This window comes from Tupaia chinensis, unplaced genomic scaffold (genome assembly GCF_000334495.1).
Source record: "Tupaia chinensis unplaced genomic scaffold, TupChi_1.0 Scaffold000119_2, whole genome shotgun sequence".
Taxonomy (NCBI): Eukaryota; Metazoa; Chordata; class Mammalia; order Scandentia; family Tupaiidae; genus Tupaia; species Tupaia belangeri.
Window position 1 is genome coordinate 568970 of NW_006159586.1, and position 18939 is coordinate 587908.

General features: G+C 46.1%; 1 protein-coding gene across 2 annotated transcripts in view; it reads right to left on the bottom strand.

The window, feature by feature from the left end:
* ST8SIA5 (ST8 alpha-N-acetyl-neuraminide alpha-2,8-sialyltransferase 5) overlaps nt 1-18939 on the bottom strand; it is a 66219-nt gene that overhangs the window by 3216 nt on the left and 44064 nt on the right. For both annotated transcript variants that reach the window (XM_006144422.3, XM_006144421.3), the window contains 3 exons: nt 9102-9188; nt 6944-7088; nt 4832-4944 (listed from right to left, as the gene is read on the bottom strand). In XM_006144422.3, the coding sequence (XP_006144484.1) occupies nt 4832-4944; nt 6944-7088; nt 9102-9188 (345 nt within the window). The remainder of the gene's footprint in view (nt 1-4831; nt 4945-6943; nt 7089-9101; nt 9189-18939) is intronic.

An 18939-nucleotide genomic window follows, 5' to 3' on the forward strand; every position in this document is an offset into this window, starting at 1 on the left:
GAGAGGAGAATGGAGGAGAAGGGATTGCGGCGTGACCATCCCCCCTGGGGGGTGATTTCTCGCTTTCTGTCTCTATGTCTCTCTCTGTCTGTCTGGCGAGCGCACACGCCCTACAGTGAAAATCTCTCCAAATAAAAATAAATAAATAAATGAAAAAATATATATAATAAAAACAAATAAATAAAAGAGCATATGGTATAGAAACATCCTTTCTCTACAGAAGCAACATTGAGCCAAGGTCTTAAGAAGGATGTGAGCAAAAGTCCACTGGCAGGAGAAGGGCTAAATAATGGAGCTATTCAAAGATGATTCTCAGAAATGTGATATTGAAGGACCAGCAGATGGCATAATGGATACGTCACTGGACTTCCACATAGTTGACCGCAGTTCAAGTCCCAGACTTGGTGGCTTAAACCTCACGCCAGGCGCATGTGAGCGCATGCATGCCCAAAATCCTGAGAGGAGAATGGAGGAGAAGAAATTGCAGCTTGGCCATCCCCCCTGGAGGGTGAATTCTTGCTATCTGTCTCTCTGACCAGCACACACACCCTATTGCAAAAATCTTTAAAAAAAGAATAAAGTGATATTGAGTGCAAAGGCAAGTTGCTCAAGTGCACATACTGAATACCATTTTTAGAAAGCCCCTTTAGAAAGGGAGCGTAGTGGCTCCCAAAGATGTTCACATCCTAATCCCCAGAACCTGTATATGTTACCTTGCGCGGCAGAAGGCACCCCGTGCTGGCTGTAATCCCACCGTGATTGAGTTAAGGACCCCGAGATAGGGAGATATACGCTGAGTTACTGGAAAGAGTCTTCTACCAGAAGGTGACATGACAAGAGAGAGAATAAGGGATGCAGCCACAGAACCAGAGTCAGAGAAGATGCCATGCTGCTGGCTTTGAAGGGGCCATGAGCCAAAGACTCATGTAGCCAGTTTCTAGAGGTTAAAAGGGAAGCAGATCCCCCATCCCCACCCCCACCCCCACCCCAGAGCCTCCGGGAAGGAATGTAGCTCTGCCCCACCTCTGCCTGCTGTTAGCCCAGTGGGACTTCCAACCTCTAGATAATTTGGGTTGTTTTAAGCTACTGATTTGGGCTAATTTGTTATAGCAGCAAAAGAAAACTAATACAGCCTCCCAAACAAGCAGAATTTAACAGTAAAATATTTAGGGTTGCATCTACATAATATCAAACAATTTTTAACAATGAAGAAGAAAATACAAAAGTCAGAGCAGAGATTACCTTTGGGGAGAAACAGGTAGAATGGGAAAGAGCATGTCAGTTAATATGATGGCTTGATACGAACAATTTCTAAAATTAAGTCTTTTTTTTCCCAGATATTTATTGTATTGTTTTACTACATATTTATGTATGTGGTATAACTATTCTTCACATTAAATACTACATAATTAATGAATAAATAATAAATTCTGAAAATGAGCAGATGTTAACTGAAAAATCTGCAGGCCGTGAACATTGCAGACAGAGGTTCTGTGCAAAGGCCCTATGGTAGAAGACAACAGGAAGTACCCAGGAGTGACTGAAGCTTGGAGACCAGAATACAGGTGAGGAAAGATTGGTATAAGCTGAGGGCAGAGAGGTGAGAAGGGACATGACGACTAAGAACTGTGTGCCATGTGAAGGATTTGTTCCTCCACCCAGGAGAAGCCATAGCTGCACAGAGAAGCCCTTTATAAGAGCAGGAGGTGTAGCACCTGCTTATAATCCAACCACACCCGTCTATCAGACCACTAGGGAAGGAAGGTTTCACAGTCCCCCTAAAGATAGGGTGTGTGTGTGTGCAGTTAACTTCCACCTATTGGACATCCTTGACGCAACCAGAACGTCCACAAGATTACATGAGACACGCATGAAACCAGCAGATGACGTAATGGCTATGTTGCTAGACTCCCATGTGGTCAACTGCAGTGCGAGTCCCCAACCCAGTGGCTTAAACTCACGCCGAGTGCATGTGCATGTGTGCCCAAGATCCTGAGAGGAGAATGGAGGAGAAGGGATTGTAATGTGACCATCCCCACTGAGGGGTGATTTCTCACTTTCTGTCTCTCTGTTTCTCTGTCTTTCGGGCAAGCCCATGTGTCCTATAGCAAAAACCTCTCCAAAAAAAAAAAAAAGGATTACACGAGACACAACAACCTTAGGTGGCAGACATTAGGTTCCCTGTGCTGTAAATAAGAAACCAGGCATTCAGAGAGGTTGAGAGACTTGCTGCTATTAAGTGGCTGAGGCAGAGTGGAGGACAGTCTTGTCTGACTCCACATCTAGGGCTCTTCCCCAGTACAATGTATCTTGGCATCCACACAGTAGGGACTTGGGAAGGCTCTGCTAAAGGTGCATGCTGGAATGATGAAAATCGTGATGATAATTATGACAACGATGAGGCCCACAGTGCCTCCAAAACGAGTGCAAACAACTATGGCTATAGTAGACCTTAGATGGTAGGACAAGTTCAACATTATGTTATAGAGCTTGAGAGATACTATTGTATAGTAGAAAGAATACAAGAACTGTATCCCCATTTCTGTTACTAATTCCATGATCCTAGAAAGACATGTCATATCCCCTCACCCCAAGTTTTTTATCTATGAGATAAGAAGAACATTAAAAGACAACATCTGGGGAGGGGGACATCCTATAGCCTAGGGATTAAGGGGACCAGATCCCACATGGCCAACAGTTCAAGTCCCAGCCTTGGTGGCTTGAAAACCATGCCAGGTGCATATGTGTGCATGCCCCAAATCCCAACAGGATGCAGAAATGGAGAAGGATTGCAGTGTGACCATATCTCCTTGAGGGGCATTTTGTCTCTCCTTCTCTCCCTTCCTGTCTCTCAGTCTTTCTCTGATGAGCACATGCACCCTCTGTCAATTAAAAAAAAATGACATTTTTTTTTTTACTATAACAAAACTTTGTATGTATCCTGTATTATTGGGTCATTGAGGAAGACATGATGCATTTTTGTATAGAAAAACATGTTATGACTTTCCCAATGACCTAGTGTTATAATAAAGGTTTTACACATATTAATTAATTCAGTCCTCACATTAGACCCAAATGGTAGGGACTATTATTCTAATCTTACATTTCAGGAAACAGATTGGTTAGGTGACTCACCCAAGGTAACATAGTTCCTAATTCAAATCCAGGTTCCCTGGTTTTAGAGCCTATGGACTTTAACTACTAGACTGCCCCATTTCTTAGCTGTAAGGAGCATATAAATCCATTTTTTAATTCACTACTTCATCCCTTCATGTAAGAATCCCTTCCTGAGGAAATATGATTATTATACCACTCACTGTAAATGGAGTTCTCCATGTGTTTCCAGTCTCCGAGAACAAGACAGCCCAGCTGATCCCTGATCATAGCGCTAAGTGTTACATGCCACATGAGAGGTAGGCACCAGGATCCACAGGAGCCCAGAGAAGGATGCACCTCAGAGAGTCAGGGAAGGTGGGGGACTCTTGAGCTGAGTTTAGAAGGACGTGCAGGAGCTAGCAAACCATGAGGGTAGTGGCTGGGCTAGAGAACATTCCAGGTAGAAGGAACAGAAGCTATAAATAATAGTAGTTGGCATTTATTGGGCACTCAGGGTGTAGCCATTGGTAACAGCTGTCCATTGGTAATAGTGAGATATGTATTATCTTATTTAATCCCCAAATTTGGAGGACGCTATTATCATCCTGATTCTGTAGACCGGAAAACCAAGTGCCAGAAGGGTGAGATGACTCCTGAGGTCACATTCCTAGTGATGGTGAAGCCTGAACTGGAGTTCAGATGAACCCCAGAGACCTGGGCTTCTCCCTGAAAGACGATCTCTAAAGCAGAGGCCTTCCCTACCTCCTTGGCAGGAAAGAGGCCAGCCTAAGGATTCAGCAAGGGACAGTGGCTGTGGTGTTAGAGGAATCATAACCCTCAATCCTGCACTTGACTGGGAATCCATAGGGAGCACATTCTGGCAGCAGAGGAAGGCGTCCATGATAGGTGACACTGCTTCCCAGCAGGCAGCAGAATGCCCTCTGCTTCATTCTTCCGGAGACAGAAGGCTGGGATTGCACAGCCAAGAACTCAAACTATGCAGGAGCCACCTTTATTTTACAATCTCTGATCACCCCAACCTTCACCCCATACTCTCAGGTAACAGCCGGGCACCTTTCCACCTTTCTAGTCCTGGGGGATAAGGTTTGAGGGTATGCTCAACCCCTCCCCCCACCAACCCTGAGTGGCCCAGTGATTGTGGATCCATGACCCATGCGATCCTACTGCAGGCTCAATCCAAATCCCTTTACTTGAAGCTCTTATTTTCAACTCATCTTCTTTACCCAGGCTTCTTTACCACCACCACCACCACCACCACCACCACCACCACCACCCCAGAGATAAAGGGGGGGGGCTCTACGTAAAGAAGAAGAAATGCAAGGACCAGTCTCTGACTTAGTTAAACCCAAGTGGGTAAAGTCAGTATTGATGTCTGCCACTAGGCTGGCTGGCTCCAGCCACTGCTTCTGGAAGGGTAGAGCACACCAGGGAGATGGCCACCCAGGGGACCTACTGGCAGACCTCAGGGTCCTGACATCTGTTATGCCATTTGCTTTTTATACAGCTCTCATTCTGCAAATGTGGAAACTGAGGACCTGAGAGAGCTCAACCACATACCCAAAGGAAAGCTGGAGAGAGGAAGGTAAACCCCAGGGCTCGAGGGCCTGCATGATGTGGAACTGGGGCTGGGTAGGGAGTGCACAAAGGGGAGGGCACAGAGAAAGAGGATCACAGGGGTGAGAGCGGCAGGTGCAGACATGGGTGATTCTTTCACCGGAAGACGAAGTCGGCGCTGTTGATCTCCCTCCCGCAGCGGCTGTTCTTGAGGATGCCTCCATTGCCCACCACTGCACACTTCTTAAACTGGGACCGGTAGTAGGGCATGTCCTGGGGGCGACACAGGCACAGCTGTCAGGGTGAGCACCACCCCACCTTCACACCTGGTGCTCTCACCTCTGCAAATACACCCACCTCAACAAGCTCATGGCCTCACGAGACAGCCTTGCAAGGAATGTGGGAGGAGAGTTTTTCCATTTTACAGTTAAGGACAGGTCAAAAGATTTGGTACTATTAGGTGACCCAAAAGGTCCCTCCCTCTCACACGCAGAAGCTGGCTAGGCAGCTTTCGTCCAGCAACACCAGCTGCCTGGTGGGGTTTCATGGAGCAGCACACAGTGATGGGATCACAGGAACAGGCTACATCTAAAGCAATGGGATCTACAGTATTGGGCTCACAGAAGTCATGAAGCCTCCATCTGTGGGAAACTGTTCTTACATAAGGGCCATTTCTCCCTGAGCACAGGCCCTGGGGACCAGGACAGGGAACACATTGTCCCACAACCAGTGAGGAAGCTGCACTATTTGCTTTCACCAGAGAAAGGACAGAAACCAAAGTTCTCTTTGGAAGAATCATCAAAAGCTTATTATGACCTGTATGGGTGTTTCCCAAATTTCTGTAAATCAAGAGCTACTTTCTGGGACACTTTCTGAAAATACAAATTTCTGGGCTCTATCCCAAAACCACAGAATCTCCAGGGAGGGGACAGGAGGCTGAAAAGCTGAATGTTTTTACAAACCCAAAGAAGAACTTATCTTTAGAAATATCCAGGAAATGCTATTCTATGTCCCATGGTCTGTCTCAGGGGCTGGCAAATGACAGCCCAAGGGCCACTATTTTTTCCTACAAGCTAGGAATGAATTTGATCTTTTAAATGATTGGAAACAACCTAAGAAGAATATTTTTAGACATGAAGAAGTTACCTAAAATTCAGATTTCAGTGTCTAATAAGAACTTAGCTGTTGTTAGAATACAGCCCTCCTTGGTTTAGTCATGTTGACTGTGACTTTGGTGCTGGAACTATGAAGGTGAGCAGTGGCAGGGATAATGCCTACATCTATCAGTGCATTCCAGTTCCAAGAACAAGATACAGGGGACTTCCTGGGCTATGTTGCATATTTCATTCAGAAAGACCTACACACGCCACTCAATATTTCTACAAAATGGGCCCACTAAGTGCTGGCCCAGTGCAACCCAGTACATGGTTACGAACACACCCCATGCAATCTTCTCCTACTACCCTTTACCTCGGTAACTCTCAGGTTACTCTCAGCTTACCCACCCTACCACCCCATACCTTGGTAACCCTCAGTATCAGCTGAGAGTATAGGTTCCAGGGCCCCTGCATGGAGAATCTGGTGCAGTGGATCTGCTCCAGCAGTCACCCAAGCGTCAGAGATCTGAACAGTTCTCATACGTGGGTCACTCATTCCATGGTCTCCCATAACCAGGGAGCTGCCATACTAGCCCTCAATAGCCAATCTCTAGACTTCTTTTATATGGCAGGAAAAAATGAAATGTTTATCTAATTTAAGACTCTGATATTTTAGATGCTGAGAGAATTCCTAATCAGCCAAGAGGATTCCTAATTCAAACTCCAGTGTTACAGACACAAAAGACAAATGACCATACAAGGCCATCAGATATGAGTTAATCTTTCAGTGCCTTGATTTGTATTGGATTGTGCTTCCTTGTACACACAACTTTTGCCTGTATGCTTTTACTCTTGTGCCTACTTTAGGTGGGGGACAAATGTTTAATCATTCTACCAGATATGTTGCAGGCAATGCAATGCCCAGAACTTTATAGCCACTTTGTCAAAAGTCACTTAAATAGTAGCCAGTTGGCATTCATTGTGGCCAGAGAGAATCCCTAAGGAAACCCATTGAGTAGTCTACTGGGACTTAGACAGCTGGTCAACCAGGACCAAGATAGCTGGGTGCAGAGGGCAGAGCATGAGTCCTCCAAAACTGCAAGGGTATTGCCACAGAAGACCATGGCTGGGTCAGTTCCATTGCCCCACCCAGACTGTCCCGCCCAAAGCAGCACCTTGGGAAACATCCGGAAGATCTCCTGGTTGATGTGGTAGATGCCACTGGTGTCCACCTCATATTTGAGCTTTGTCCCCAGGGGAGTGTTCTTCTGGGTGGTGAAGAGAAAGGCGGGGGCATTGCAGCACCTGGACAGAGTGGACCTGCCAGACAGGGAGACAGGTGGAAAGACTGATGACCGGGACATAGTAACACCTCACTGAGAACAGGAGCTGAGGCCTCTCTCTACTTCTTCACATCTCCTTCCCTTGGCACTTGCCCCTGCCTAGGCCATTCCTCCTCTCCTGCCACTGCCCTTCCAGGACCCGGATCAGGTACCTCTCCACGAAGTTCTAGGGCTGCTCACATCTCCACTGACCACACTGGCCTCTGAAAGTCTAGAGTACAAACTAGGAACTTGTCTTGTAACTAGGATTCCTTTCCTATAATGGGAATGCTAATTCTGCCTTCCATTACCCACCCAACTCTTTCACTGAATGAGGTTCCCAACAACTTGAAGAAAGAATCTCTCTATCGCTCTATGAGATCAAAATAAGAGCAAAATGGAGGGAACCAGCTGGCCTTAAAGGTTTTTTGATTTGAAGCACAATAAAGCCTGATATCACCTCCCTTTCCTACACCCCGGACCCCAGAAGGCTCTCAGTTCTCCCACAGCCTCACTGCTAGACAGTGCTGTCTGATCCCTACCAAAGCTTCCACACTTGTCCCTGCTTTCTCTTGCCACATCACTGTTCTTTGCTTCATTATTTCCTTAGTTATGTGAGTCCCACCAATGAGACTCCTGTTCAGCTCTCAGCCTAGGAAGCACCTTTTGCATCTCACCTGTCAACCTCACATGGCTGAGTGTTTTATCAGCCACGCCTTCAGTGTGCTCAGCCTCACTCACCCATGGGGGCATCTGTCCATGCAGTGCTCATGACAGCACTTCTAAGAGGCGGGTCTGCAGCACCAATCTTGGATTAATTCCTCCTTCTCCCAGCACTTTGCCCAAGTTCACAGTGTATTTTATGGCAGATGAGTCTCTGCAAACTATTTCTGCAGACTCACAGAGGCCTCTGGTACCTGTTCGTCAAGGGTTATCACTGAATTTTCACATTTCTAAGAATGTGCCACTTAAAACTACTAGTCAGTCTCTCTCTAGACTTGGCCCACAATTGCAGCAAACTAGAACCAAAGATTTATTTAACAAATACAAAATGCTCTGTAATATCCATTTTCACAACCTCCTGTGTAGAATTCCTTCATGCTGATTTACATTACATATACACACACACACACACACACATAAATATATACACACACATGCACACATACATATATGTGCATGTGTGTTTCTTTTCTTTTTCTTTTTCTTTTTTTTTTAATAGAAGGAGGGCCAGAGAGTGGCTCAACAGTAAAACACAACACTCTGTGAGGCTGATTCACATGAGAAGGTTCCAGGTTTGTGTCCAGAGACCTTCCAGAGCACACCAGGCACACGGGTGCCCAAAATACTGGCTGGCTGGCTGAGGCTGGCGGGAGACGGCAATGTGAAGACCCTGTCGTTGGTGCTGTCTCTCTTTTTCTCTCTTACTCATAGAAGAAATAAATGCATTTTTAAACAAAAAGAATATTTAGACATCTCTATCTGCCTAGATTCCACAGAAAAACTCTAAGACGCCACTCTTACCTCTCTGAGAGTTTACTATCTGTTGATTTGGGTTAGAGAGCACTTACACAGTAATCCACAGCAGGGCTCAAATGTATGTTGTAAGAACCCAAGAGCTCTGAGAAGGAGCAAAGCTGCCGGGTTAGGGCAGCTGCCCCAGGACAGAGTAGGTAAGAATGGTGAGACCATGGAGGATATTTAACTTGCACTCACAAAGATCTTGAGCAAGTGCTTCACCATTCCTATCATTAACCTTGACCATATACTCGCTAAGACACCACTCACCTTACAGGGCTGCTTCAGGGACTGAGGAAGAGAACATGGAGGGGAGTGCCTGGCACTTCCTCCTGGGTGCTCACAGCCTCCCTGCTGCCCAGGTTCCTAAGCCTAATGGGGCCAGCTCTGTAGAAGATGTCTACCAAGAGCTGGGTTTTGCAGGACAACAGAGATTTGAGGGTGATAGTGAAGAGAACTACACCAGAAGGGGGGAAAGAAAAATCATAGGTACTTGAACTGGTTGGCTTCAGAGATGTTCATCGCCCATTTGCACATCTGGAGGCTCTTCCACCTGTCGAACAGCTCCGACTGCTTCACCCTTGGGGAACAGAAGACAGAAGAGTATGTGAGAGGGCCTGGCTGGACAAAGGCCATCATTTCCCCAGGTGCTCTCTTCCTGTCCTCCTCATGCCAAATCCTGTGCTGACCTTTAGCATGAATATACTTTTTTTTTTTTTTTTTTAAGATTTTTGCCAAAGGGCACATGGTCTTGCAGAGAGAAATAATGAGAAAGTGAGAAATGACCCCCTACGGGGATGGCCACACGCAATCACTTCTCCTCTACTATTTTCTTAATGCTCTGGTGTCTGAAGCCTTGCTAATTCCTAGTGATAGCAAACAACAATCCTGCAAGCATGCCTTTCATACGCAGATGAGCTAATGCAGAGCCTATACTCTCAACCACCTCTTGTCTCAGAGAGCCACTATCCCCCTGCCCTAATCATCCCAGGGCCAGGTATCAGACAACTCAGGGCAATCCTTTTGCCTGGGGCCTGCCTAAAGTATTCAGACCAACCCAAAACCTGCCCTGCTCCTCCTCCCTTGCCCATTCCTTCCTGACTCCTGCCCCTCCCTGGTGCTCCCTGTGCAGCCCTGCAGGGTGTGCCTCCTGTAACGCGGGACCTGTAAGTATAAAATCATCTTCCTTCAGGATGGTTATCTCCATGCCTGCATGCTACCACACCTGACTAAAACAAAGTGCAGATACATTTGAAAACCCTCTTCCTCTTGTGTGTGCTCACCCCAAGGGCCTGCACAGTTCCCTCAGAAATGTCTGTCTACAGAGGGAGTAAGAGCATTCCCTTGGCAAAATGTCTATCAGACACCCTACATGGTGCTCTGCACCCATTAGGGCTCTTGGCCAGAACCCACACTTCTCTTTCTCTTAAGGGTAGATCACAATTTCCAAATGACAGAAAAGGAAGTTATGGTAAACTTGAGACATACCCCTTTTCTCTAAACCACCATCCATCACGCTTTAAGCAAGGTACTGCTTAAACATCTTGCTATTGTGATGTTCTAAGGCATTTTTAAGAAAGGGAATATCTAAACCATCTAGAATTCTCCCTTTGAGACCTGCAAAGAGAACTCATTTTTAAATTATAAATTTGCAATTATGTATTTATAATTATACATACTTATAATTGGTTTAATGCTATGTCCCCAGCTTCAAGAACAATGCCTAGCAAAATGTAGATACTTGATAAATATCTGTTGAATTAATAAATCAAATCAAAGATACAAATTCCCATAAATACTAACTGACTAATATGAGATCTTTATATATCCACCTCAAATAGTCACTTGCTTCCCTTCTCACTGGCATCTCTTTCTTTCAGACAGTGCCCAACCTCTAGGGCCACATACCGCATTGCTATTCCTAAGCCCTCTCTCCACGTTTGTGCTTCAGCATCTCTGCCACCCTTCCCTATCTATCCCTGGTTAGTTATCCCTCTTTCAGTCAAGAAATTGTTTTTTTGAACCCTACTCACCTTCTTCTTGCTTTCATTTAAGCTTGGTTTGGAGAGTGATTCCCCTGTTCTGCAGAAATACCAGGATTTTCTAGGCTTTCAGACTTTAGGGGTGAGAGAGGGGTCCCAGAGGGGCCATGGATGGGTGGGAACCATGAGATTCATAAAGATCAATGGGGCTTCCCAACCAAGGCCAGCACCCTGCTCCTTAGGTGAAAGATCACAAGACACACCCTGCCATGGAACCCCCTTCTGGTGAACTCTAGGTCTCTTGATCTTTGGCAAAGAAATTGAACACTTCTGAGAGGGTCCCAGAAGAGGTAGCTCTTCATCAGGGCAGGACTAGACTCACTTTTCCCCGCGGCTCAGTTCCCCAGCGTTCTCAGAAACATACCATCACTCCCTCTCATTCTGGTTAGACCACCTTAAGGAGACCAACAGGTTCCTTCTGACCTGATCTGAGACCAGCACATGAGGCAGTGGCTATCTACATGGTGAGTTGAACTATTAGAAACACCAAGTCCTGCCAGGGTCCAGGACCCAGGTTCTACCCACTCCTCCAAGGACAGCCTAAGGGACAAGGAAGATCCAAGTCCTGGGACATCAGAATGCTTTACATTCACTTGGACCACTTTTTAAAAGAGCATCAGAAACACAGGTAACTAAGCACCTGAGATTCAGCTCTGCTACTTCTAGGCTGTGTCACCCAAGTCATTCTGAGCCTCAGACTCCTCATCCGTAGAGGAGAGGTAGTCATAATCTTTGCTGCCCATTAAGAGATTATTTTTATTATTATTACTCAGTTGGCAGGTCTATACTTTTCCTAATGTGAGTAGACTTTTGGTGGAGAGAAGGACAGAATTCAGAAAGAAGCAAATGAGAAAGAGAATAATCTATACAACTATGTCTGTGTTTCTCAAAGTTGTCTTCCATGGAACTCCAATTCAGTAAGATGTTACAAGTCATTAGTTGCACCTCATAAAACTGCCTCCAGAATGGCACTTGAGGTTCAGTCACTGTGACACAGTGGCAAAAATGGTGCTTACATGTGGTTTAACCTGATTTTGTTAAAGGAGGAACCAATGGTCCAATATATTTGGGGAAAGCTGAGCTTACCACGTCCAGGATTCAAACTGTGGCCAGCCATGTGGGAGTGTCCAGCACCTCAACCACCATGCCACCTGCTGACCCACAAAAATCTCTCTTAAAAAAATAAAAGTAAATGCTTTCCTTTACTAAGACTTCTCCAATTCATAAATATGTTCTGAGACATTGTGAATGTCCAAGAAAGAGATATCTTATACATCATTTCCCAAGACATTGGATCATGGAATTCTTTTTCCACTGACAGTTCATAAGACTGGAATTCTACAGCAATACCAGAAAATGTAGGACAGATCAAAACACATTCCTGAGGGGCCAGCAGGTGATGTGGTAGTTAATGTGCTGGTCTCCCACGTGATTGACTACAGTTCAAGTCTTGATCCCAGTGGCCTGAAACTCACAACGCAAACGTGTGCATGCATGCCCAAAATCCTGAAAGGAGAACACAGGAGAAGGGATTGTGGTGCAGCCATCTCCCCTGGTGGTGATTTCTCACTTTCTCTGTCTCTCCAGTGAGCACATGCACCTTATAGCAAAAATCTCTCAAAAAACAGAAAAAAAAAAAAGAAGAAGAAAGAAAGAAAGAAGGAAAGAAAGAAAGAAAAAGGAAAAAGAAAAGAAATTTCTGGAAGGCAGTACCATGGCTTCTTTCTCTTGATCAAGCACTAACCCCAACCAAGGGGCAGGTACTCTATAGCTGTTCAGGTCACCTGGTTGTAGACTAGGTACTGATACTGAGAGAAGCCCCCTAAAGTAGGCTGTCTTGATTTGATCATGAATAGAGAAGCCACCAGGATCTGCATGTTACCAAGAAACTAACTGGCTCTCACCCTGGGGTCCAGTGAAAGGCTTAAGGGAACCTGTGTCCCTACAGGGAGAATACAAGGGAGGAGTGACTGCAGGGAAAGTCATGTAGCTAACTACTTGGAAGATTTTGGAATGAGAAGAACTTGGGTCTAAGACCCAACTAAGACATCTCCTAACCCAGATTTGTTAAAATTAGTAAATAAGATGATGCAATAAAGGCCTAAGCCCAGTGTCTGGAGCACAGAACAGGTGTAAGTTAAACTGTTCTGTCTTGACTGTATTTTTCCCTTTGGAAAGACCCAGCACCTGTCCCCATTTTCCCCTGATCTTTCTCACTACAGAGTAAATAACTCCAGGGCTAAGGCACATAGCAAATGCATGGCAAATATTTGTTGAACATATGATAAATTAATGAATGAATTGATAACTCCGAGTTCAAGCCAACTTCCTATTTGCTGAATACCTCTGTATGGCAGGAACTGGAAATACAGTAGTGAACAAAGAACTCCCTGCTTGCACTGAGCTCACGTACGTACCAGTGGGGGAGGCAAATGGGAAATAATAAACAATGCCTCCCCAGGAAGCAGTAAGGCTATGAAGAAAACTGACGTAGAAGGAAGGGATATAGAAATAACCATTTCAGATGAGTTCATCAGGAAAGGGTTTCCTGGTGAAGGGAACTTAGCAAATATCTGGAAAAAGTGTGTTCCTGGCAGGAACAAGAGTGAGTTCAAAAGCCTCAGGACAGGAAGCTGCTTGATAGCTTAAAAGACCAAAAGAGAGTCTCTCCTCTCACCCTGACAAGTCAAGGCTTCCTTCTAGCTCTCCCAAATCTGCAGAGCTCTCCCATCTCAGGAGCTTCCAGATCATGGAAGGACAGGTGTCATTACATGGTGGTGGCACCCTGGCTGACCCACTGTTGCCCCCTACCCCAGCCCTGCAAACCACAAGTCCGCAGAACAACACACGACACAGCCACTGCCTCAGATATCGCCTGGAAACACAGTCCTGCCAACACTCCAGGCCAAGTCCCCAGCTCAATGTTACTAGCGTCTGGTCTATTCTCTGTGCCTCCCTCCAATGCCCTCGTCATTCCTGGACCAAGGTCAGGGCCTGGACACCTGCCTCGAATCCTGGCTCTATTCCCACCTTGCAATGTGACCTCGGGCAAGTCATTTAATCTTTCTGAGACTCAGCTGCTTTATCTGTAAGATGGATATAGTAGCCATTGCCCTGTGGATCTCAAAGGTTGTCAGAGAGATCAAGTGAAGTAATATGTGTAAAAATATTTTATGAATTGCTTTACAAAAACAGTGATCATCTTTACTTTAAGGATGACAGGCTGACCCCAGGCACTTCTCTTTTTTCTCCCAGGACACCACTAATATTTTAGAAGAGAATAAAAAAAGGTATAAACCTAGCAGATGAATAGACTGGTGGGATCATGGTGGCTCCCTGACCTCCAATGAACAGTATCTCCATTGTCCCACTATTTGCTGATCTTTACATTTTTAGGGGCACTCTCTTGAGAAAACCTCCAAAAAAGCCTGTTACAGCTATAAACAGAACATAAATGCTATCAGCCTTGACATTTTGCAAGTAAACTCATGGATGACTGAAGCCATAGGCTGCAGGGGAGAACCAGGAAGTAGGGGTAACTTTAATAGCCTCATCTTACACAGTGCAGCATCTAGAGACATTGTCTCTATTTGGTAGAACAAGAAATAGATTACTTGGCTCATCTATAGATAGAATAACTAAAAATAGCAATATCCTTCACAGGGGACATGTGGGGAAGGACTGGGCATGGTGAGGAGAAGCTGAACCCTTACCCACCTTTCCACACTGGGGACAGTGGTGAGTCAAGGAGCAGCAGCATGCATGTCTTGTTGAGAGATGAGGTGGGAATTACCAGAAAACAGCTAGGAATTGAAAGGAGACAGGTTGGGATAAGAAGATGCGGGGCAGGGAACTATGGCTCTTTGTTACAACAAGCTTTAGTGATCTTGGACTTTCACATGCAAGAGACGGTGACAATAAAGGGATGAGAATGCCCATCTCATTACCCTCCTCTTTTCTCCCCCTCTTCTTCCAGGGCCTCCTCTGTTTGCACCCATGTCACACCCACTGCCTCAGTCCACTTGCAGAATGGACATCCTGAGCCTGTGCCGAGGTGAGCTCAGAGACCCTGAGCCCCAGTTCCAGACCACCAGGAGCCCCAAGCCTGGCAGAGGACACAGATGCATGCAGCAGCATCTGTGCAGCTGGCTGTGGCTCCCAGCTTCTCTCTCGGTCTCAGTTCTGGGCTCAGCATGAGGTTTTCAGCCCCAGAGAAATGCAGAAGGGGTGGTAGGAGAGGCTAGCTGGGGGAAGTTTCAGACATGATCACCATCTAGGTATAAGCACATGCAGCAACTAAAGATTTTTACTGAAACATGAAGAGGCTCTAGGATGACTAAAATCAAGCATAAATAATTCTAACAGAAATTCACAACAATGTGTTTCCCAGACAAATCATCATAGAGCAATTCTTCATGTATCTGACATTGTCAGGGAACGAGGCATTTTCCATGTGGGAATTTTCCAGTTGACTGATTTTTAGCATTGGTTGGAGCAATTTTGGATCAGCATCATTCCCAGATGAATCATACACGTTCCTGTCCCCTCAGACAGAACACCAGCTGACATTCTGGGTGCCTGAAGGAACATGAGCATATCTGCCTGGCCCCCTGCATGCACAGATGAGGACTTGACCTTTTCCCAACGACTCAGAGTCAGTCCCACCATGAGTCCTGCTCGTGGCACTGGGCAGGAGCACAGCAAAGCCCACGGGTCCCCAGATGGTGTCAGAATCACTAGGATCAGAGGCCAGCTGCCGGGGCTCTTCAATTTCAGCCTTGGATAACCAGCTGGACCTCAGCTTGGGAACTCAGGAAAGAAAACACTGGGCTGGCTGCATCCCCCATTCCTCAGGCTCACACGCCTGGCCTCTCCTCCTCTCTCACTTCTCCAGGGCTTGGGGACTACAGAGAAGATAATTATCATGGAAGACACAAGTGACACAGGCTCAGTTAGGCCAGGTCAACAGCTGGGGTGGCTGTTCAGATCAGGAGCCCAGCCCTCTGGGACCAGAGGTGAACCAAGGGCAGAGATGAGAACTAAGCCAAAAGAAGGGAGAATCAAACACCACTAACAGGGATCCATGGCAAGGGTCATCAGGGTGTCGGGGGGAGTCGCAGATCATGGGGAAATATAAGATTGTCTATCACACTCTACAGTGTTTATGTTTAGGCTTGAAACAAAGGGCCCAGGTAGTTTCTGATCTGGCTGAAAAGGGAAGCTGTGATGGGGACTGTTATGGGCTGAACTGCACGCCCCCAAAATCTATATGTTGAAATGCTAACTCTCAGTAGCTCAAAATGTAACTTTATTTAGAGATAGAGACTTTAAGCAGTTAATAAAACTAAAATGAGGGCCATAATGGTGGGCCCTAATCCAATATGGCTGGCATCCTTATAAGAAGAGAAGATTTGGACACACAGACCGAGACTATAGCCGTACGAGGACACAGCAAGAAGGTAGCCATCTGCAAGCCAAGAAGAGAGGCCTCAGAAGAAACCAGCCCTATCCAGGAACATATTGACTTCTGACTTCCAACCCCCAGGGTCATGGGAAAACAGAGTTCTGCTCTTTAAGCCACCCAGTCTGTGTTAGCCCTAGCAAACTGGTCCAGGGGCTAACACCAACACAAAGAAAATATACAGGTGGAGGGATGGGAAGTTACATAGAGGGATGACTAATGTATGGGTTTCTCAGATGAATTTCTGTCTAGACCTTTAAGTAACCATGAAGGCATAGTACGTTTTATCATTAAAAAATAGTTAACTGCCCTTTGAAAACTCTAAGCTATGGCCTGAGTCACAGTGCTCATGATTTCCACAGTGAAACATATAAGAACCTGAAATCTTTGCATTCTGAGCAGAGATCTAGGCTATCTACTCATAGGCTTGTGAATCTGGTTCCTGACCAAGGTCTGAGTGTAACCTCTGCAACTAAATCAAAACGCCACAACAGAGTATTTCAAGACACCAATCGGGGGTGGGGGTGGGGGGGGCAGCAGGTAGTATAGTAGTTAAGGCACTGGACTCCCACATGGCTGACCATAGTTCATGACCCAGACCTGGCAACTCGAAACTCATGCCAGGTGCATATGCATGTATGTCCAAGATCCTGAGAGGAGAATGGAGAAGGGACTGCAGTGTGGCCTTCCCCCGGGGTGGGGGTGGGGGATTTCTCACTTTCTGTCTGTCTCTCTCTCTGTCTCTCTGGTGAGTGCACATGCCCTATAGTAAAAGTCTCTCTAAAACAAACAAACAAACAAAAAGAACAAAAACAAACAAACAAGAAAAACACCAGTCAGACCACACTCCCTATGTGCTGCCTTAAACTCTGCCCATGGGTTGCCACAGCCATTAGATAACAATAAAATCCAGATTACAGTCTGCACTAGACAGGTGCACACGTCTGGCCATCCTGTCCCTCCAGCATCACGGCTTCCATTTTTCCCTCTCGAGTCAGCATCCGAGCTGCCCTGCTCCTTCAGAGCCCAGGACACAGCAGGCTGCCTCCTGGCACAGGCCTTCGTACAAACTGTTCCCTCCACCTGGCATCCTCCTGGCCTAGTTAACTCTGATCACCCTTCAGACTGGAGCTGCAGCGTTCCTTCCTCAGCAAGGCCTCAGATGACGGCCCTTCCCAGCCCCAGCCTAGGTTGAGTAGTCTGCCACTCCCTTATCTCCTGGGGGCAATGCACTAACATCTGTTCCCCCGCTGGTCCATGGGTTTCATGAGAAACAGTGGTGCATCTGTGGGTTCCAGAGACCATAGCAGGGTGTACTCAGCCCTGGGCTGAGTGGAACAGATGGGCAGTGAGCTGACTCGTGTGCTCATCTCTGGAGAAAGCACTCCAACCACTGGTTAATACAGGGGCCATAAACAATGCAGCTGATCCCAGTGGCCATTTGTCTCATCCTTGGAGCTTTCCAGCAGCAGCCCCTTACAGAGTCTCCACCTGACAGTCCAGGAAGGCTGCTGTTGCTGGTCCCAGAAAGGAAAGAGAGTGGATGGAAAGATGGCAGCTGGCATTGACCTGCACTGGGCACCTTCTACATGTGCTGCGGACTCTGCATGTGGACTACTGGGCTCCCTACACACATTATTTCAGCTCTTCCACAGCAGCCCTTAAAAGATAGGTAATAGTGTCCCTGTTTTTATAGGTAAGGAAAGACTAGGTAATGTTCATAAAGATTCAGAGCTGAAAACAGCCCAGAGTCAGCTCTGGATCTCAGGTCTGCCTATCCCAAGGTCCATTCTCCTCCCACAACCCACACTACCTAGAAACATATCAACTGGCTTAGGGGGCAGTGGCTTCTGCCTTTGGGCCATGAGCAGAGGTGCTTAAGGTCATGTCAGGCGGCTCATGAGTCCTCACAAACACGCAACATTGCCTGCCTTTGGAAAAACTATTATTTTTATACATCCAGATATAACCATTTCCAAATAAAGACAGATTCTGTCATGACTTGCATGATGCAAATTCCTCTAAATGGGTTTGCAGCAATTCTGTGAAGCAGGGGAAACTCAGGTGAGCACACGAAAATGACTTTTCCTCTTTGGGCTGTGAAGGGGCCACAGGTGATATATATCGTTGAGTGGGCGGGAAGCACAGGGTTTTGTTTTGTTTTGTTTTAGCCATTTGTATTTTTTAAAAAATTAAAGAATCTGCATCCCCAGTTCTTGTTCCTGCATAGACGCTCTTGGGAAGGGTATACAAGGGCACATGGGTAGCCTCTGAGGGGAAAACTCAATAGGTATGAGAAGGGACTCTGGACCAGCCTGTGGTCTGGTGCTTAATGCAACCAGATCCCACATGGCCACACCAATGGTTTGAGTCCCAGAACTGGCAGTTTGAGAAACACACTGGGCACATGTACATGTGTTCCCACAATCCAGGATGGAGAAATAGAGAAGGGATTACAGAATGACCATTCCCCTGAAGGATGCTTTCTTTCTCTCCCTCTCTCTTTCTCTCTCTCTCTTGTGAGCACATGCACCCCCCCAGGGAAAAATTGAAAGGGAATAAAAGGGGGGGGACTCGTCACTGTCTACCCTTCTGTGCCACTTGAATTTTGTATCATTTAAACAATTTAAAAAATCAAAATTTTAAATTAAATCAAAACATTTTTAAAGAATAATTTTATTTTATTTTATTTTTTACTTATTTATTTTAATTTGACCACAGAGAGACAAAGCGAGAACAAGAGAGAGAAAGAGAGAAAGCAAGCTGCCAGGACCGGGAGTCGAACTGCAATGTGCCATGTGAGAGTCCAGCGCCCTCAATCACCACAC